At 40.6% G+C, this 21,052-nt stretch overlaps 1 protein-coding gene across 1 annotated transcript; it reads left to right on the forward strand.

Annotated features, from left to right (window-relative positions):
* Positions 1–234: 234 nt before the first annotated feature.
* DER1 (DERLIN-1) lies at positions 235–19,916 on the forward strand. Its single transcript, XM_077361508.1, has 7 exons — positions 235–372; positions 3,527–3,662; positions 17,141–17,214; positions 17,365–17,458; positions 17,652–17,780; positions 18,075–18,235; positions 19,502–19,916. The coding sequence occupies exons 1-7, from the start codon at positions 278–280 to the stop codon at positions 19,608–19,610; spliced, it is 798 nt and encodes a 265-aa protein (XP_077217623.1). The 5' UTR covers positions 235–277; the 3' UTR covers positions 19,611–19,916.
* Positions 19,917–21,052: the final 1,136 nt, after the last annotated feature.

The following is a 21,052-nucleotide window of genomic DNA, read 5'->3' on the forward strand; positions in this document are numbered from 1 at the left end:
TAGGCCAATCAAATAATTATTGGAATTTAGGACTGTTTGATTGTATGTTTTTAAATTTTTTTTTTTTTCTTCAATCCTATCAGATGGAGGGCTAAGATCAATTAAATGTGGGGCCCACTATCTTAATAGTGTGCTTCAACGTGTTGTACCCAATGAGGTCGTGCCAGATAAGCAAATCTCTCTTTATTAAAAAGGCTTTTGAGCAAGTCACGTGCGTAAACACGTGGGACGGTGAAGCTTCTGGGGTTTAAGAATCACCTCTAGGCCATAAGCGTTTATGTTCTCTTTTCTTTGTGTTGAATTTGGGAGGAGGGATTTGATTTTTGCATTTCAATCAGCTTCTTCTGAATCTACAATGTCATCCCCTGCAGAGTAATTTTTCTTTTCTTTTCCTTTCCTTTTCATTCGTGAATTTATTTTCTTTGTCTTTGAAAACCCTTTTTTTCCTCTTTTCATATGGTTAATTGATTATGATCATCTTCTCTTGATTTCTTGCACTTTATTTACAGAAGCTTTGCAATTCTCAAATGGGTTTTTAAATTTGGACTCAGAATCACTAGAAAAACTAATTATTCTTCTATTGAAGTTGCCTTTCTGCTGTTCTATTGTGTTTTTTTTTTCTTTTCTTTTTTGGGAAAGCTCTTTTAATCTGGGTACTCTTTTTTTTTTTGTGTGAATGAAGATGTTTTTCTTATTTGTGTTTATTTTCCTTTTGCGAGAGTATTCATGCGATGTACCTTTTAATTTGTTTACAGAAGAAGGGATTTGAGTTTGATGAAGTGATTTAGTGCCACTCAGGGTTTGGTTTTGTTATTTATGGATCATTGATTTGGGAAAAATTTGCCTTAGTTGAGTTAAGAAGAAAAATAGATCTTTTTCGAGTAGTGTTGATAGACCAATGTTTTATCAATACATAAAATAGAGAAGAATGATGGAATAGGACAAAAAAGTGGAGAAAAACTGAGTTAATTCAAGGAAACTTGGCCTCCAATGTACTAACTGCACTAAGTGTGATTAATTGCTTAAGGAATAGTCATACGACATCTACGTTATATAGAAATTGTAGAAAACAAAATAGGAAACAGAAATCAGCAAAGTATGAAAAAGAAATTATGGAGACCTCGTATAATATGGAAATAAAATAAATAAGGAAAGCAATCTAAATAAGGAAAATTGGTTCTAACATCCCCGACCCTTAATTTCAACCTTGTCCTCAAGGCTGATTATTAAGTAACTCTGGAAATCTCTGCTGCACTGGGAAGACATTATGCTCCTTTTGCATTAGCTTTTCCATACGATCATTGCTGATCATAGTCACACTTCTTCCACCCTTATCCTTATCATCGTCGTTGGGATCGCTCGTTGGCTCGATCATCAACAACTGTTTTTATCATCAACGATGACCCTTATGCCATTTCTCGTCACAGTGCCAACATAGACTCTTCGTTGCTCTTCCGTCAATTGCTTCACATGCATGTTACGACCCGAGGATTCGATGTGACCTTCTCAAACAAGATCAAGGGTCGACTAATAGAGCCTTCATACGTACGTTGACTATCTTCATTGTGTCTTTCCACCATCAATAACGCATAAGAGATAGCCGTTGTCATCGTGTGAGAACGATGCATCTTGACTGTCTGTCTAATGTCTAGACGAAGTCCTACTACAAACGTCCCGACCAACTATGGCTCTAACCAGTCTCTGGATCGATTAGAGAGTCGTTCAAAGCGACCTTGATACTCCAAGACAGTTTGACAACGGCTACTTCTCAATATCTTCTTTTTTTCCTCGGATTCAGGCCTAGGGGGGGGGGGGGGGCATCGTTTTTTTCCCCAGATTCAGTCATGTCCTGTGGTTTCTATTTATCCTATCAATCCTTGTCCTTTTTTGCTGAAATTTTAACCATGGATACCCCATACTGTGAGTTAAGAAACCTATGATTTGGCCGACACTTCAAATTTATTGCCGACTCACGTGTCCGACATGACACGCGTGTCCACACGTGTCGACACTCCTTTGGACACTTTTACTTGTATTGTTGGAAGTGTTATACTTAATGTGGGTGTGTGGACATGTTTTTGTACCGTGTCAAGTTTGACAGTCTGTTTTTTATTGAATATTGGTTTATCTCATTTAGACAACTCGTATCCATGTCGAAACTAGACACACGAATCCATATGCACAAATCATGATTACATATACTTTCTATTTTAGCCGTGTCCCCGTTTCTAAAGTTTGGGGGTTTGCCGTGTCCGTGTCGACACGCGACACTCGTGTCCGTGCCCACAAATCATAGTAAAAAACTAAGAGAGCTTGACTAAGAGAGCTTGTTCACTATTCAAGAAAAAAGAGAGTAGAAAAACCAAAGAGTTTTGGCTCCATATATCAATCCTACAGGGGGCAATTTTTTCATTGGGCTTTTTCCGAGTTCTCTGCATGTCTGAACTGAAGCCCTCTCCCATTAGGGGCGGTTGCACTATTTGTGAAGCATTATCTTCGGTATTGTTTGATAAATTGATGTAAGGAACCGTTGAGAGTCTCAGTTTGACAAGGAAGTTGGCTAGGGAGCTGTTTTAATAGGACTTAAGAGTTAACGAATGGGTATGGTGGGACGGTCTCGAGGTTTAGTTGTGAAATTCTTGTGGGCATTAGAGAGGGGGCGGACAGGAATAATAGTTGGGTAGTGCTATAATATTTTGTGGTGGCGCTGAGATGGGAGGCAACTTTAGAAAAATCTAGTGGTTGGGGGAGGGCTTCAGTTCAGATATATGTAGAATACCATGGATGAGAGAGGAGTTGGTGGGAGTAGGTTAGCAGTGGGAAAACTGTTGGTAAGAAAGAAAATAGGTGCAAAAATGCCCTGTAGTGGATAATTAAGGTTAAACAAGAGATAAACCTCTCAAATTTCCATTAGTTGAATCACCGATGGCTTCAAGGAGATCAAAAGTCGTCGATGTTAATTATTGTGGCAACGCAGTTTTTAGTTCTACTTAAACTAGGATCTGGCCGCACCAAGATTTATATTGTATCTTATTATCTCTTCTCTTATTGTTTCTAGTGAAGAAGAGGTTTTCTTAGAAAGGTGTGTTACATGAATACATGATTCGCCATTATTATTGGTAATTTACTTTAATTATTGCTTTGACATACATATACACGTATTCTGTATAATGTCTGTGCAGTGCATGTGTCGCATAGACATTCTTTTGTACACTATGCATGTATTATCTGTGTGCCTGGAGCCTTCAACATACAAGCCCACATATACTATGTTCCAAGCTTGGATTATTACTGTTCAGTAGACATTGTTTTTAAGTTATTCATGATTCGCATACGACTATCTTTTTACTTGTAGAATTCAATATAGAAAGTCATAAATCTGTTGCAAGGCAGTTTAGTATATACCAAATTTACCTCAACCAATTCCACTATCGATGAGAAACTTCCTGCCAGTGTTTTGTTGAACGTCTCTTGTTTAGAGTACCATTAACAGCCATGCTAACCTTTTCTTTTTAACATCCTTCAGATTCTACAATTCTCTTCCACCTGTAAGCAGGGCTTATGGGACCCTTTGTGTGTTGACTACTACGGCATATCACTTGGGATTATGTAATCCTGAAACCATTGCTTTACTATATGATCGTGCATTTTCACAGTTTCAGGTATGTGTCCATGTGTACATTTTCAGTAAAATTTTATTACTGTTAATTACTGGTGTGGCAAATATTTGTTTCAGCAGTACTTTCTTCTGATAACTATTATGCATTGTAATTTGGATGATAATTATGGCACATGGTGCATTAATTTTTCAATTTCACGATATGACATTTTGTACTTATTTAATATTTAAGGCCAAGCTTGCTTCTTATGTTCGGGGCTTCAATTTAGTAGGGTTAGATAATATAGTGATGTACGACTGGTTGGGAAAGTTGACCTGAGACTACTGATTTTAAACACAGCAGTATGGGTAAGGGGTAAAGGGGCTAGGGTTGTGATCAAATTGAGAGGCTCGGGTTTTAAGAAATAAGGGACACGTTCTTGGGGGCATGGTTTTAAATTTCGACCGAATTTCGGATTTCGGTTGGGACTGAAACAAAATTGCCCTGAAACCGAAATTCCCGAAATGTACAAAATTTCAGCCAAAATTTCAGAAATTTCGGCGAAATAATAGATAAAATAATATTATTTTAATAATTTACCAAATTTCGCGGTAATTTTGGTCCAAATTTCGGCCTTAAAAAATGATATTTCGAGACCTTTTACCAAATTTTGCCCGAAACCGAAATTTATTTTCGTGGTGCTTATCTCATAAGAAAAAAGATGGCATTGAGAAGGCCTTACTTGACAGAACAACCAAAACTTCAGTTATTTTAACTACATAGAATGTCGGTCAAGATTTGAAAGTCTTTGGAAAGCCCGCTCTAAGGAGGGACTTTTAATTTGATTGATGTCGTGAGGGTTTGGTAACACCTCTCCGATATCTGGAAGCGAAGTGAACTGTAACAATCAGACTCCGCGCACACACTCTACTGGAGGGAACAACCAAAACCTCAGTTATTTTAACTACATTGAATGTCGCTCAAGATTTGAAAGTCTTTGGAAAGCCCGCTCTAAGGAGGGACTTTTAATTTGATTGATGTCATGAGGGTTTGGTCACAGCTTTCCGATATCTGGAAGCAAAGGGAACTTTTTTTTTTTTAAATGGTAAAGGGGACTGTAACAGTCAGACTCCGCGCACACACTCTACTGATAGCATGAATCATAGTCCAGCCCTATAGTTCCTCTCTTTCAAGAGTCGAAATAGGATTGGGAACATTAGGATTGTCACCATCCTTATACAAGTGATAGCAAGCTATCGGACTAACAATTGGGTATCAGTCACATTCCTAGTGGGGCATGACTGAACCTAAGTCTTTACCTATGGAACATGGATTTTATCCAATGGATCCTTTGTCTCCTCCGTCGTGAAGACTCAGCTAAGGAAACCCATGATTTGTGTATGCTTCTTCTATTGGGACTGAAGCATGCGAACTTATCTAGATTTATTTAATTTTGTGGGCAAATAAATTATGATGCATGAGATTGAGATTCATGATACATGATATTGAATATCGTTAAACAATAGGATTTTATTGTGTCATGAAATACTTACTATTTTGTAAGTTGTGTGGGGGTGCGCATTAAAACAAATATAATAAGTTACCTTTTTATTCAATAATTGCTCGTAATTGTAGGGGTATTTGAATTGTTGCCTGATTGAAACTTATGAGCATCTGATGAATTACAACCTATAGAGAAATGTTGAAAGTAGCTTTATAGAGCATGTTACTTGACATTCTATGCCTTCCTACATGCAAGATATTATGTTTTAAGCAGAATAGCTGATTATCATGAGTGACATGTCCACTATGTAAATATATGATTTGCATACCCATATCATGCGTGGACAATGATAATGAATATATATTAACACAATCATAATGTGAAAAGGTGTTTCAGACATAATTCAATGAAAACTGTCTCAAAGAGTGATGGCTTTAGACCGTGTAAGGTCTGAAAGCAATATAATTGATTCGCTTATAAAAGGACTAGCATGGAGGCTAGATATATTGTTGAGGGGAATGGGAATGAGCCCATAAGTTAGTCAGTGCAGTGGACACCCAACCTCTGTGATTGGAGATTCCATGAAGGAGGTTCAATGGGTAAAAACAAAGTTGTAGGGTGGCTAGGAGGACCACTGAATATTTTGAGGGGTATTCCGTAGTCTCATTCCTATGGTGACAATGCTCATTACTGTGATGGTGTTTAAGATGAGTTATCTCTTAATGAGTCCAAGGCAGGATTCTGCGGGTGTATGGTGTAGGTCACGGAGCAACATTGGAGGACACACCTATGCGTTGCACTGTGGGAATATGCGCTACTTCCAGGAGTGGAAAACAACCATGAGGGGAGCAAAAAGGGAATCTATCTCCGGTGACCTAGGGGGAGAGTCTTCGCCTCCATGGAGCTGGGCTCTCGTCTGAGTCTGAGGTGTTGGAAGTGGGTTCTCTTTGGCGTTGCTTATGTCGGAGAAGCGAGTCTGGGTTCTCTTCATCGGTTTCGCTTTCGGTTTCTGGTTCTTTGTCTTCTTCCTCCGCATCTTCCTGCTGCTGCAAGTAATCCATTTTCCTCATTGCCTCTTCTTCTGAGTTTTCTGATTCTCCTTAGTCTGTTCCATTTTCTTCTTCGTAACCTTCTTCGTCTTCTTCTCCTTCTTTTTCTCTGTTTCCGTCTTCGCTTTTTTCCGCGCGGCTTTCATCTGTATTTTCCTCAGCTTCTTATTCTTCATCTTCTTCTTCTTCATCTTCATCCTCTGTTTCGCTTTCTGTTGAGGTGCTTGCCTCTGCTAAGTAGACTTCCGGCTCCTCGAGCTCTTCGTTGGAGTCGGTGTCTCCTCCGGTGGGTGAGGAGTCAGTATTAGAGGTCTCGGTATAGTCACTTCTATAGGTGCCTCTGCACATTGTGTTTTGGCGCCTTCTCTTCTGGAGTGGCCGGGTATGGCTCCTCAAATTTTCGCTACCGGAGCTAACAGTGTTCCGCTTGGTGGTGGTGGGGATTTTGCTGGTTGTTCAGCGGGGTTGGGTTATTTGGGAGGTGGATCCTCTGATTGGAATAGGGTGCGAAATAAGCGCACTCTGCGAATTGAAAAGGCTAGGACCAGAAGGAAAGAAAGCGGTTGGGGAGATTGGAGATGTATCAGGTGTAAATTTAGGAATTTCCAGAGAAGGGTGGTTTGTAAGAACTGTAATTTCCTATGGGTATTAGAAGCGGCAGGGTTGTAGAAGGTGGCTCTTTTTGGCACAAGAAATCTAATATTGAATGTCCTCTGAGAAGTATCTCTAATGAGATAAAATTTTCAACGGGTGTCGCCTTGAAAATGAACCCTGTGCCTTTGAAGTCTATTTGCAATGCTGATCTATGCCTTTGGGGAAAGCTGAGAGAAGGTTGGTCTGGGAATGTTCCTGCATTAGAAGAGTGGCTGGTTAGAAAAGGGCATTTACAGAGCAATGTGTCTATTCAGAAAATAGATTCTGGAGAGGTGATGGTGTTCCCTCCGATTGAGGTTAATCTAGTAAGTATCTTGAAGATATGGCTAGAAGCGGTGAACTCACCCTTTGAGGAGATGAGGCTCCGGGCAGATAAATTTCCAAGGGATGGAGCTGCTGTCTGGTGGTGAATCACCGGCGTTCCACCTGAAGCCTGGTCTGCTGAGAATTTCAAATTTTTAGGTGAAAAAATTGGGAATGTGTTGGCTCTTGATTCGACCTATGTTAAGGGCTCTGGGTATTCCTGTGCTTTGATTAAGATAGCTTCTTATGGGGATACTGGTCATTCAATGGTGATTCTGGCTTCGATTGATGGAAAGATTATGTGGATTCGGGCGGAGAGAGATGCGGATCTTGAGAGTTCTCCGATTACGGAGAGTCTTGATAGCAGTTTTGGTTCTTCCAACTTGGGCTTGTGTTCGGATTCTGAGGGAGGCTCTCTTGAAGTTTCTGGTTCGGAGGCTCTTGAGGAAGATGAAGAGGCGGTATAAGATAGCTGGTTGCTCAATGATGCGCATGTAGTGGTGCAGGTTAGAAGTAATTTTGAATTTCAAAATGTTTCTCCACCTGGCTTTAGATGGAGGAGTGTATGTGGATCTTTTGACACCTGTGAATGTCAAAGGTCTAGTATGCCCCTAGCCTGGAATAGCATAGCTGATATTATTGAGGCTCTGTCTCCTCGAGCCACGCGTGACTCCCCCACATTTGTTTCGTATGGGCTTGGGTCGGTGGGCCAGGTGGGCTTGTTATCTTCCCCAGGTGTGGTTGGGCCCCTTCAGTTGGGCCCGTTGCCTCGACCTGGGCCTAGATTGGATTCCTCTCCTTTGCCTCAGACTCTCTCTCATTCGCGGGCCCAACGGACCTTGCTTTCTATTTGTGGTAGGCATAGTTCTGTCGACGCCTATTTTGAAGATGGATCTGGTTCGTTGATTGGCCCTGATAAAAGCAAGTAGTATGCTTCTTTTTCCCGGTGCCTTGTGTTTGAAGAGGCGGAAGATAATGCTCCTTGGAGTCCCCCTTTGACTGGTCCGAGGGACCTGGAGGTGATGGATCTTGGTTTGGATGTGCTGGGGGTTCCTAACCCTATCTCGAGCTTGGTTGTGTATGATCCTTTGAACCATTTTTTGGCGCCTGCTCCCCTGGAAGTGTATATTCCTTCCTTCTCTGAGGGTCCTTTGGAGGATTTTTGTTTCTCTGCTGATTCGATAGCCGATCAGGGACCCAATGTCAATGAGACTCTGGTTAATCACACGGCGTTGTTAAGCAAGAAATTGGGTTTCATCTATCCAGTGCTGGAAGTTGATTTCAGAAAGATGATCAGAATAGGCGGAGAATAGAGATCGGATTCGTGGAAATTCTGGGGGGAATAGAGCTTTGCAGAAAGGAGAGAGAACTAAAGAGGTTGAAGTCTGCGGTGAATTATGGGGGATCTTCGTCGGGTAAATCTAAAGTGGTGGGTTTATCTGAGCTGAAGTATTCGAAGAGAGCGGGTGGGAGTACCTCCAAAAGAGTTGTTTTATGAAGATTTTATCATGGAATATTAATGGGTTGGGTTCTCTCGACAAGCGGATCCAGCTTAAAGATCTTGTGGTTAATCTCAAACCGGAGGTTGTTTGTATTCAAGAATAAAAAAATGGGTCTCATCGATCGGCGATTATTGAAAAGTATTGGTGGTAAAACTGCATGGGAATTTTCTTTTCTGGCATCCAATGGAGCCTCTGGTGGTCTCTTAATTTTTTGGGATGGAGATAAATGGCAGAAAGAGGCCGAGATGTGTGGTAAATTTTCTTTATCTGTTCTTTTTCGAAATCGGGTGGATTCTTCTTTGTGGTTGTTCTCTGGAGTGTATGGTCCGCTTATTGGGGTGGAAAAAAAGATTTTATGGGAGGAGTTGGACAGGGTTAGGGGTTCTTGGTCGGCTCCTTGGTGCATTGGAGGAGATTTTAATGAAATCAGATTGCTTAGTGAGCGGTGGGGATGTAGGCGATCTAATTCGAACATGCAGGCTTTTGCGGATTTCATTGCTAAGCATAATCTTATTGACTTACCTCTTTCAGGGGGCAGTTTTACTTGGCGTAGAGGGGAGAGTCACAGCCGCATTGATCGTTTTCTTATTTCTCCTGGTCGGTTGAGTGTCGTCCCTGAAGTTCATAAAAAAATTCTTCCTCATTCGGTGTACGATCATTGTCCCCTATTATTGGATCCCAGGTTGGAATCTTGGGGGCTTGTTCCTTTCTGGTTTGAGGTGGCATGGCTCCAGGATCCTAGTATGGAATCGTTATTGGGCGAATGGTGGAACTCAATTGATGTATTTGGTCAAGCTGATGTGATCATTGGTATGAAGCTGCGGTATGTGAAATCTAAGTTGAAATCTTGGGTAATGGAAGGTAAGCTGGTTAAGCTGGCTAGGAAAAGATGGGTGGAGAGTTTTATGAGAGTGGTCAAGGTGAAGATTGAGGAGGGATTGGCATCAGAGGCTGAGAAAGTTGAACTGGGCAAAGTTCAAGAAGAACATAAAGGTTTGTTACTGAGAGAGGAGATCTCTTGGAAACAACGTTCGAGGGTGAAATGGTTGCAAGAGGGCGACAGGAATTCAACCTACTTCCATGCCATGGCCAATGTTCGTAGGAGGAATAATCGCATTTCTGTGCTGGACGTGGAAGGAAGGAGGCTTGTTGATAAAGAGGGTATATCCGGTGCCATTCTTGATTTCTATGAGTCTTAATATTCTGCAGAAAATATTGTCCGTCCCACTCCAGAGGGTGTGGTGTACAATCGGCTAACGGTAGTTGAGAGGGCGCTGTTGGAGGTTCCCTTTGACGAAGAGGAAGTTCAAAAAGTTGTCTTTTCAATGAGCAGAGATAAAGCTCATGGCCCAGATGGATTTTGCTTGGCTTATTTTTAGTCTTGCTGCGATTACGTGAAACAGGATATTATGAGGTTCTTCCAAGATTTTTTTAATGGTTTGAGCTTGGATCGAAGTTCAGGAGCTACTTTTATTTCTCTTATCCCTAAAGTTACTGGTGCTGTCAAAGTATCGAATTTCAGGCCTATTAGCTTGGTGGGTTGTCTTTACAAAGTGGTTGCAAAAGTGTTAGCAGACCGAATTAAGGTGGTGATGCCTTCCGTTATTTCTGGTTCTCAGAGTGCCTTTGTGTCCAATAGACAGATATTGGATTGCGCCCTTATAGCTAATGAAGCTATCGATTCGCAGTTAAGGTCGGGTTCTAGAGGGATCATTTGTAAGCTGGATATGGAGAAAGCATATGATAGGGTGGATTGGGGGGGTCTGGATTATGTTATGGGTCGTATGGGGTTCGGGGAAAGGTGGAGGGGATGGATGCTAAGATGTGTGGAGTCTGCTTACTTTTCGGTTCTTATTAATGGATCTCCGAAAGGCTTTTTAAAAGTCCTCTAGGGGGTTGAGACAAGGGGATCCGCTTTCCCCTTTCCTTTTTGTGATTGTGGCTGAGACGTTGAGCAGGCTCATTGTTTCTGGGTGCGACCTTGGTTTGTTCCGAGGGTTTGAAGTGGGCAGAGATAAGGTGGAGGTGTCGCATTTACAGTTTGCTGATGATACACTGCTCTTCTGCTGTTCTGATGCGCCTTCTATTGAAAATCTTAAGGGGACTATCAGATGTTATGAGCTGTTTTCTGGTCAGAAAGTAAATTTCCACAAATCATGTATGTTTGCTGTTAATCTGCCTCCGGAATTAGCTTCTGACCTTGCTGCGAAGTTGGGTTGTAATCTGGACTTTCTCCCTTCCAGCTACTTGGGGCTTCCTCTTGGGGTGGGTAGACCAAAGAAACATCTCTGGGACCCAGTGGTTGAGAGAATTGATAAGAGGCTAGACATGTGGAAACGGAATCTCATATCCAAAGGTGGCAGATTGGTGTTGGTAAAGGCGGTTCTAGCTAACATCCTTACATATTTCCTATCTCTTTTTAAATGCCCGGTTAGTATTTCGCTGAGGATCGAGCAAATTTAACGGAGATTTTTATGGGGAGGTTTCGAGGATTCTTTTGGGGTTCCTTTGGTGAAATGGGAGGAGGTCTGTACTCCGTTTAAGTCTGGGGATTTGGGGATTAGGAGAATAAGGGAATTTAATATTGCGCTGTTAGGGAAATGGCTGTGGAGGTTTGGTAGTGAGCAAGACCAGATGTGGGCAAAAGTAGTGGTTATTAAATATGGGGCTAAGTTAGGAGAGTGGGAGTCGGACGACTTATTCTCGCCTAAAGGGATTATTGTTTGGAGAGATATTTTGAAAGTCAGATCAAAATTTGCTTTGGGAACCAGGTTTAAAGTATATTCAGGAGATCGTATCCGATTCTGGTTGGATGCCTGGTGTGCTTCTGAGCCTTTGAGTGTTTTGTTCCCTGCGCTATTTCTAATAGTTCCTAACAAGGCAGTGTTGGTTAAAGATTGCTTCGTTCGGGAATGTGGTAGAGTGTTGTGGATGCCAGCTTTTCGCAGGAATTTCTTTGAGAGAGAGTTGGAGGCTTTGGCGAGTCTCTTTCATCTGTTAGAATCTTGCTATATTAAGTTGTCCGGGGTTGATAAGAGAGTATGGATTTGGGATACATCAGGTTTTTTCTCTATTAAGTCTTTCTATTCCCATCTTATCCCTGGCTCGCCTCATCCAATTTTGGCTATGGTGTGGAATTCTTCATGCTCTCCTCGGGTGTGTTTTTTCGGGTGGGTAGCTTGCAGGGATATGATTCAAACCATTAATTTTCTCAAGAAGAGGGGAATGATTCTAGTTGACTATTGCCCTCTCTGCTTTAAGGCCGGTGAGTCGGCCTCTCACCTTTTTATCTATTGCAGCTTTGCGTCAGTTGTTTGGGGTTTAATATTGTCGAGATTTGGCCTTTGCTGGGTGTTCCCTAGTTCTATTTTGGATTCGTTGAAGTGCTGGGAGGGAGTACCTTGGAAGAAAAAGGGGAGAATGCTTTGGAAGATGTGCTTATTTTATACATTTTGGCAAATTTGGAAGGAGAGGAATGCGAGAATTTTTTAGGGTGTGCATAAATCTACTCAGAGGGTTGTCATCAATATCATTGCTTCTGTAATAGAAAGGGCTCGTTGTCTTCCCTCTTTCCGTTTCGTTTTTTCTTTTTATTTATGGGAAGGGTGGAGCGTGATTTGTATGGAAGGGTCCCATTGCCCCAAGGTGATTCAAAAGTGGAGTCCTCCCCCGCCTGGCTGTCTGAAAATTAATTTTGATGGTTCTAGCATTGGTAATCCGGGGCCGGCTGGCGTGGGGGGATTATGCCTTTCTTCTAGTGGTGAGCCCATTTGGTCTTATTCTGGTCCCCTGGGGGTCTGTGATTCCAGTGAAGCTGAGGTTCTTGCGGCGTTTGAAGGGTTCAAACACATTGAGAGGGGTTCTTTGAACTCGTTTATCGTGGAAGGAGACTCTCTCAATGTCATCAGATGGCTCCGGGGATCCGCATCGCCTCCGTGGAGATTTTGGTCCATTCTCGATGAGATTCACGATTTCGTTCGTGGCTCTTCCATAGCTTTCAATCATGTGCAAAGATCTGCGAATGGCGAGGCAGATGCTTTGGCTCGGGAGGGTGTAAATAAGGATGTTTTGGAGTTTTTTGAGTTCTTCCCTCCTTGAGGCCCTTGTATTTTCTCTTTTTCTTGTTCTTTTTCTTTCTTTTTCTCTTGTTTCTTCCTAGGGTGACCTCCTTGGTCTTCCCGTTTTAATATATTTGCTCTGTCTATCTTTCAAAAAAAAGGATGGGGTACTTCCCAAAAACACTCATGAAAAATTGATACACGTGCATGATCGTAAAGCGCAAAACCGACTAGAACTTGATTAATTACCCATACTGTGTGTGGAAAGATGAAGTCTGATCTCAAAGACCTAGTTCAAGACTCAGTTCACTACAACTCCTTGAGGCATAAACTTGCTAACACTAAGTGTAGGTTCAAGTCCGGAAGATGCCTGTACCCCATATTTTTAAAATTTTAAATCATGTGGGGGGTTTTGTAACTAATTTATTTGTGGTTTAGCTTTCCTTTTATGAAATAAAGGCGAAACGTTTTTGGGAGTGGGAGAGATTTTAGGGGTGTAACGAAATACCTAGTTATTTTCTATAATGGCCCTCTCTCTCTCTCTCTCTCTCTCCCCTAAATCTAAGAGTAAAATCATTTTCTCTTCTCCATAAAAGAAAAGAAACATGCATGATAGTGGATCGTCAGAAACATACAACTACAATGTAATTTCCCTACATCTTTCTAAAAAGCTTTCCCCCTCAAAACCACTTTGTTTCTTTCTTGGAAAACTCCCTAGATTCATTTTTGTTTTTAGTTTTTCACCTTTTTATCATTTTTTTTGCAATACGGGTGATTATGAGTTCGTGGGGAGCGTTTCACTGCATAGAAACAACCTGGACGGATCGTTGTATTTTGGGAGACAAACGTCGGTGAACCCAATGCAGAAGGGGGTGCATTGACTTTAAAGAGTGATTTCTGACATTCCTCGATCCCTTCACCCAATGCAGAAGGGGGTGCATTGACTTTAAAGAGTGATTTCTGACATTCCTCGATCCCTAAACAGGCTATTTGTAAACTTTTCGTATTTATATTTTTATTATTCTGATTAATTATAAATTGGATTTGTGGTAAAAATATTATTAGAAATTTCTCATTAGATTTTTGATAATAATCTCCAACATATTTTTCTTCTATGGCTTCCCACACGGCTTTAGCGGTGTTGCAGAAAAAAACCGTGGGAATGATGGAAGGCTCCATGCTATTAAGCAGCCATGTCATCATCAGATAACTATCTTTCATCCAGGAGGATTGGATGTTAAAATTTTGAGCTTACCTTTGGCACCAATAAAGATCTTAAATGATTGAGTTCAAACCAAATAATTTCGTTCATTCAGGGTAACAAATGTGATTTGTTGGCCTACCAAGTCACCAGCCACACACCAGATTTAGAATCCACAGCGCTTTCCATATGGTAATACACTAATACCGTCAGGTCACGGACAGATCTGATATAATCGATCTCAAGAGTACGATACTACTTGACCACATGATGAAAAAACACAAGCAACCAACCAGTAAATCACAATCAGCACATCATGGAAGTGTTACCAGATTTGATCGACACAAATAACTACGATCAGCACACACGCCTAGAGTATAGAGAGGTATCTCATCTCGTGTTGGGACAGGAAGAAACATGTCTGGAAAACATTTGTATCATATTGTATAGAGAGGTATCTCATCTCGTGTCTCATCTTTTCTCGTCTTCAGGAACTGCAGGGAGGGAGGGAAGAGGTGATGAGATTCAGTTTAGAGTATAAAACGTCAGATCACATGCTCTGATACGATGTCACGAGAGATCAAGAAGAGGAAGAAAGAAGAGAAGGCAGGGGAAGAAAGAAGAGAAGAGAGAGAAAGAAGTTGCAAACAAGGGTTAGGGGGGAAAATGATTGTTATTTGACCTAATTAGGACGACTAACATATATATATATGATTATTATTAAAGGAAAAAAGACAAAAGTACTCATTACTTAATACAAGAATATACACATTATACTTTGACAAGAAGAAATTTTGGATCGCAGGGTGGTCTTCCAGTATAGTCTCAATGTGTAGCGATCAACTATTAGCAAAGATGCTCGGCTGCCCAGTCTAGAGTAGCTAGGCCTTGATTAGAACTTTTTGATTTTCTTCCTCTTTAAGTCAATTATTCTTTTTTTTTTTGTATTTTTATTTTGGCTTGTGTTCTGAGATATCATTGTGGTTTTTGCCTTCTTTTTTTAAATAAATCTTCTATTGCCACTAAAAGAAAGTTCTCATAACTGGGGAAGGTCCCCATGACTAGGGAATTTCCCAAGGAGGCAGGATTCTTCCCTGGGAGTGGGGAACCTCGATTCCCGGGTTCTCGAATCCGAAACGGGAAGCTTCTCGAATCCCAAAAAACTGGGAATCCCTGTTCGGATTCGCCGGAAACCCTATTCCCAAGGTTTATGATTCCCCAGAAACCCGATTCCTACTTTTGGGAACCGCGGTTTAATGTTATGTGGAACGCGATTCCCCGGAGATTCCCTGGCAATGCCCAACTCTCCAGCGATTCCCCGGTGACCTCACGATTCCCGCTTCCGACCATCACGGGAGCCTTCGATTCCCACTTTCGATTCCCGCTTTCAGTTCCCGCTCTGGCAACCTTGGAATTTCCCACGTGGGCCTCACACCATCTTCTTCATGCAAAATCAAAATTTGGGCTCTGGCAACCTTGGAATTTCCCACGTGGGCCTCCCACCATCTTCCTCATGCAAAATCAAAATTTGGGCTTTGGAATTCAATCCTTTCTTTTTCATCTTTTGTCTCGTAATTAGTTCATTTTGATTTAAATTTCTTTTAAAATCATAGAAGTACAAGGAAACAAAGTTTGTAGCAAATCTCCTGCAACAGCAGTATGTTAGCCTTTCAATTCCAAGTGGGTTGTTCTCAATCGCTGAAATTTAGGCTTTTTTAGTTATTTTTGTAAGTAGCAGTAAAAAACAGAAGAAGTGAAACAATATAATGAAAAGAAACTTCATGAGTTTTGATTCATTTGAGAAAATTTGCTTTAACAGCTCAGCATATTTGACTGTGTCTCTCTGCAGCATATTTTAGTTGTTGACATTCTTTACGTCAAACTAGTCCCTGAGTACATGCTATGTTTTTTTTTTTTGATGCTTTGATTCATGGTGATATTAGTTTTGAGTATAGTTATAGGTTGGTTGCTGCTATATGCATGCTTTTACTGCAAGTGACTGTGTAAATACGATGTGATGGGGAAGCCAGCAAATTATGTTTAAATGAGTGGGAGAGCAACTGAAATGATGCCATGCTTTTGCGATATTAGTTTTATGGGATTTGCTAGCGTCCATCGCAGAAGGCATTTCGCAGATGGCTTGTTGCATCTGACAGCAGCCACATCATAAATGAAGAGTAAATCTGCTGAAAAGTAAATCTGCTGAAAAGTAAGCTGGTGTGGCTGCTGTCAGATTCAACAGGCCATCTGCGAAATGCCTTCTGCAATGGACCCAAGCAAATCCCTAGTTTTTTTTATTTGCAGGTCTTCCTCCTTGTTGTGCCGGTGTCTTGTATTCTAGCATTATACAGGACCCTGACGGACTATTCTGCACGATGCACACGCGGGTTGAGCATGTTAGGGTTTACGGGATTGTGTTTTTCTTTTGTGTTTTCTTGACAAAAAAGAAGAGAGTTTGTAACGCTAGACCGAAATATTGGAAAATCTTCCCGTGGACGTAGCGTAGGCAGTGCCGAACCACGTAAATCTTGTATTTCTTGTGTGATTGTATTTCTTTGCATTGTTCTTTTGGTGTTTTTGTTGCACATCGTGGTTGATCCTTGTCGAGAAGGTATTTCTCGGTTTTTCTACAAAGAGTGCAATACATTTGGAGAAGAATCAAGTATATAATGCCAGGACAAAACATACATATGTGAGACATCATAAGATAAGAGAATGGGTAGAGGATAGAAACATCAACTTGAAGAAAATACATACAAATGGCAATGTAGCATATATGTTGACAAAGTCAGTTACACCAACCAAGTTCAAGCATTGCTTGGACTTGGCTAATATTAGCCATTGTTGATGATTGGCGAGGCACCCATGGAGTGGAGTGGGCACCTCATGTGCAGGAGGTGCGGAGCTGTGTTTCAGAGAGAGCACTACAGAGTATGATCTTCAGGTGCCTGCGGAATTCAAGCCAAGGTGGAGATACGGGTCCCGACACTCCTTTTAGCAAGTTCTTAATTTTATTCATATGCACATTTTAGCCACATATATAGTTTATATTTTTTTGATCATTACATACATATTTATTCTCTATAATCTTTTATCATACTTGAAGATGAGGGTTACATTTGTGCCTTCAGAAAGTGTGACCATATGAAATCAATCCACTTATCTTCATTTTTTTTAATAAACCTAAATATGTCATATTCTTTTCCTTTCTGCCTCTCTTGTTTTGGTTTTACCTACCATTCTAAAAGTTCTTGTAATGTTCATATCTAGGTGTGGAGGCTGGTTACAAACTTCTTTTTCCTTGGTAAATTTTCTATTAATTTTGGAATTCGCCTCCTTATGGTGTAAGTAGAATTATAGCAAATTTACTCTTTCATATACCTGTGAACGTTATAGTTTTATTGCTATAGGGTGTTAGATTTTCTCCTATTGTTTTTAGAAATTCATAGCTACGCAAAGAAACCCTTTCATACCAATGAGGTTTTGACCTGTAGAGCAAGATATGGGGTCCAGCTAGAGAAGGGGCCGTTTGAAGGGCGCACAGCAGATTTTTTGTGGATGATAATCTTTGGAGCCATCTCACTACTGGTGCGTAGGAGTTGCTTTCCTCTCATTCGGTTTTTGTATCTATGTTTGTTTCCTTTCGACCTCTGGAATGCTTATCTGTAAAGCCTAGTATTAACTACTGGTAATGTGCACCACAGCCATTGGTTAATTGCTTATTTGAGGACATTAATATGCATTCTTACTCCGTTTATCATCTTGTTCTTTGAGTTATTAGGTGTTATCTGCCATCCCAATATTATGGTCTCCGTTCCTAGGAGTTTCAATGGTATTCATGCTTCTATATGTTTGGAGTAGAGAGTTTCCGAATGCCCAGATCAACATATATGGCCTTGTCACGCTAAAGGTAAGCTTTCTTTTATCGGTTTCCTATGATTTCCTCACTACTATGGAGAATTAGGTTTCCACCTCTGATCAAAATGATATACCTTGATTATTTTTCATCTCTTCAACAAGTTTAGTAATTTGCGTAACGGTCCTATTATTCCGATGGAGAGAACCTATGATTAGCTTTTCAGGAAATTTCCAAACGAACAATTTCAACGAAATCTTTCAATTTCTTATGCATATGTATCTCTTATGTCTTCTGGGTTGTGGCGATGACTCACATGGAACTGGAAGTATACCCACTGGCTTGCAGGCATTTTATCTGCCCTGGGCAATGCTTGTATTGGATGTTATTTTTGGTTCGCCTCTTACACCAGACCTGATGGGAATCATTGCTGGGCATCTATTTTACTTTTTCACGGTGTTGCATCCTCTCGCCGGTGGAAGAAACATATTGAAGACTCCAATCTGGGTGTATCCTTTTTGTTTGATTTACTTCCATGAGCATCATCAGCCTTTTCTTTCTTTAAGGTTAGCATCATAATTTTATTTTTTATTATTTTTAAGGTAAAATAATTTGCCAAATAGTCTGCGCCATCACAAGTTCTCCTAACTCTATCTATTCCTTAAGACTCGGAATTTCTTTCAAAATTCAGATTGATTGCAAGAGGTGGCAGTGAGCTCCGCATTATGCATTTCTTCTCCTTTGGATTTCTCCATTAGTAATGTCTTTCCATTTCTATAGAGATATTGAGCCATAACTATTTAAAACTCACCCCTCAATTGTTCATGAAAAGATTAAAAGTCTTTACTGTCAATGATGAATCTTCCCACTGAAGGGACTTTATCCACAAATGTGAGCGCGAGCCACCCAAAAGAGGTCAGATTCCCATTAGCTTGACCTCTCTCCCCAAAATGAATACACTTCCGCTCATAAGGGAAGCTCAAAAGAATCCAGAATAATCCAACCTGCTCCAAAACAACTAAAATTTGTGCGCCAGATCTTCGGTGTCGTCTCCTACATTCTCTTCATGTTTTGCATATTGTACATCTATTGATCATGCAAAATTTCTTCCCTTTAAAGAAGTAATGGGGGTTGATCTTCTCCAACATTGTAACCTGACTAGCTTTCACCCTTGGAGAAATGTAGGCCTTCTAAATACTATACCCAAAGAGCACAATTAAACAACCCCATACACTAGAGGGTTGTCCCAAGTAAAAAAAGGGGGTGAATATATCACTTCCCTTTTCCATAACGATTTAATGACATCGAACACCTAGTAACATTTGTTGTTGCGCATGTCTGGGTTCTCTAAATTTGCTTGCAGACCATATGTATTTTGTTTACTTATCTTTTATGCTTCCTTTTTAGCAGTACAGCTGCACACCCACCTATTTGAGTATGACACCTGCTTTAAAAACTCGTGATTCTTGACATTTAGGGTCACAAAATAGCTAGCCTTTAATCTCTATTACCACTCCTATTGCAGCTTTATCACTTCTTGCACTTCTGTCTGCTAAATTCACACTTTCTGCTTTTTGTTAAAATTTTGAAATGGATAATATTAACTGATAAACTCACAAGCGCACTCAGTTCTTGCTTCCATTCCAGCTACTGCTATTTGCAAGCCCACGTGCAATGTTCACGTAAGCATTTTGTGTGTGCCTGGGAACCCATGTTTTTGCATGTGCTTTCTGCTCATTACACTCCTTTCCGCAAGGTCCTTAACTTCTGTACAGGCACAAGTTTGTCGCTTGGTGGGGTGTGGGAGCTCAGGCAAATGGCCCTGTCCGGCCTGATAGAGCTGGTGGTGTAGCCTTCAGAGGGAGAAGCCATAGGCTCAATTAATAGAAAGACACTCTGGATCACTCGTGGGTATGATGCTCCTCTCTCAAATTTCTGTCATTTTAGCTGAGTCCACTAGCTTTGATAGTCTTTGATACAAGAAGCTTTTCAGAAAATGGAAAGTATGTGAAGCTGTACGAGATTTCTTCTTCTGTAAACATCTTTAATTGTTTGGTATTTTGAAATTTTCTCAATGACCTCTGATACTGAGAGATGATACATTTTTGTTTAGACCCTATTGAAAATTTTCACTGATTAGATCATTACACAAGGTAAGAGGCCACAGCATTTGTCATCTCTCTTTCTCTATGCTGACTATTCATTTATAAATTAGTAAACATTTTTTCTGTACTCTCAAGACTTCCAACTATTAATTTCAACCTTGAAGATCTTTCTTTGATATTCTAGATTTTTTTTTCTTCAAAAGAAAATTCTGAAAGAAACTAGAAAACATTGGTTTGGATTGCAATATCTATGTGATTTGTAGGCTATGGGTCATACAATGATGGAAGCAGATGAATGGTCCTGGTCCTTTTGATTTGTGGGCTCGGTTCATACATGATGTGACCCTCTTTTCCTTTTCTCAAATTGTTTCCGACTAAGGTCATGTTTGGCATCCATGAAAAATTATTCCATGGAATAATGGTGGGTCTAGATGTGTGAGAAGGGCGGAGGTGACTATTAAAGGCCATGTCTGTTGGCACGAATGAGTTAGTGAGTAGTGGCGAAAAAAATCAGGAAAAAGTTGAGAGGAATGATAGAATGAATCCATTTCAAAAAAGGAATGATAGAATGAAGGGTGCCCTTGCAAAAATCAGCTTCAAGGGCGCCCTCTCTCTCTCTCTCTCTCTCTCTCACCCACACCTGTGTCGACCATTATTCCATGGAATAATTTTTCATTGTTGCCATACATGGCCTAAAGGTTTTTTTCTAATTTAACATTTGTAGGGAAATGTTACTTGCAACAAGAAGGGCAAGAAATCTAATCTAATCTATCTAATCTAACTACTATATATATATATATATTAGCAATCACCTCGTGCGATGCACGGGCCGACAAAGAATTGTACAGACCACATCATAGGTTGATTTAACCGTCCATGTGATGGAACACAACATAAATAGGTTGTGGTTATAAAATAATTTCTATAGGCTGATCCTAGCCCTCCAATCTATAGAGGTTTCCATAATTGTTGTTCCTCTTAAGGTGCTCAGAATTCGTCAATATTTTTTCAGGTGTCATCTATTTATAATGTCAAACTTTTCGTAATTTGACCTGCACGTAGTGAATAAGAAAAAGTAGTATTCTCTTCATCGTTAGGGGTGCAACTTGGGTCTGAACCCGACCCAACCTGAAAAACCCATATTTCCCAACCTGACCCAACCCGATTGCCAATTCGGGTTGGGTCGACTTGACCCGATTTGATATGGTACCAATTGTTGAC

Source organism: Tasmannia lanceolata, unplaced genomic scaffold (genome assembly GCF_043159265.1).
Source record: "Tasmannia lanceolata isolate RefF3 unplaced genomic scaffold, GAP_Taslan_0.1 ptg000003l, whole genome shotgun sequence".
Classification (NCBI taxonomy): Eukaryota; Viridiplantae; Streptophyta; class Magnoliopsida; order Canellales; family Winteraceae; genus Tasmannia; species Tasmannia lanceolata.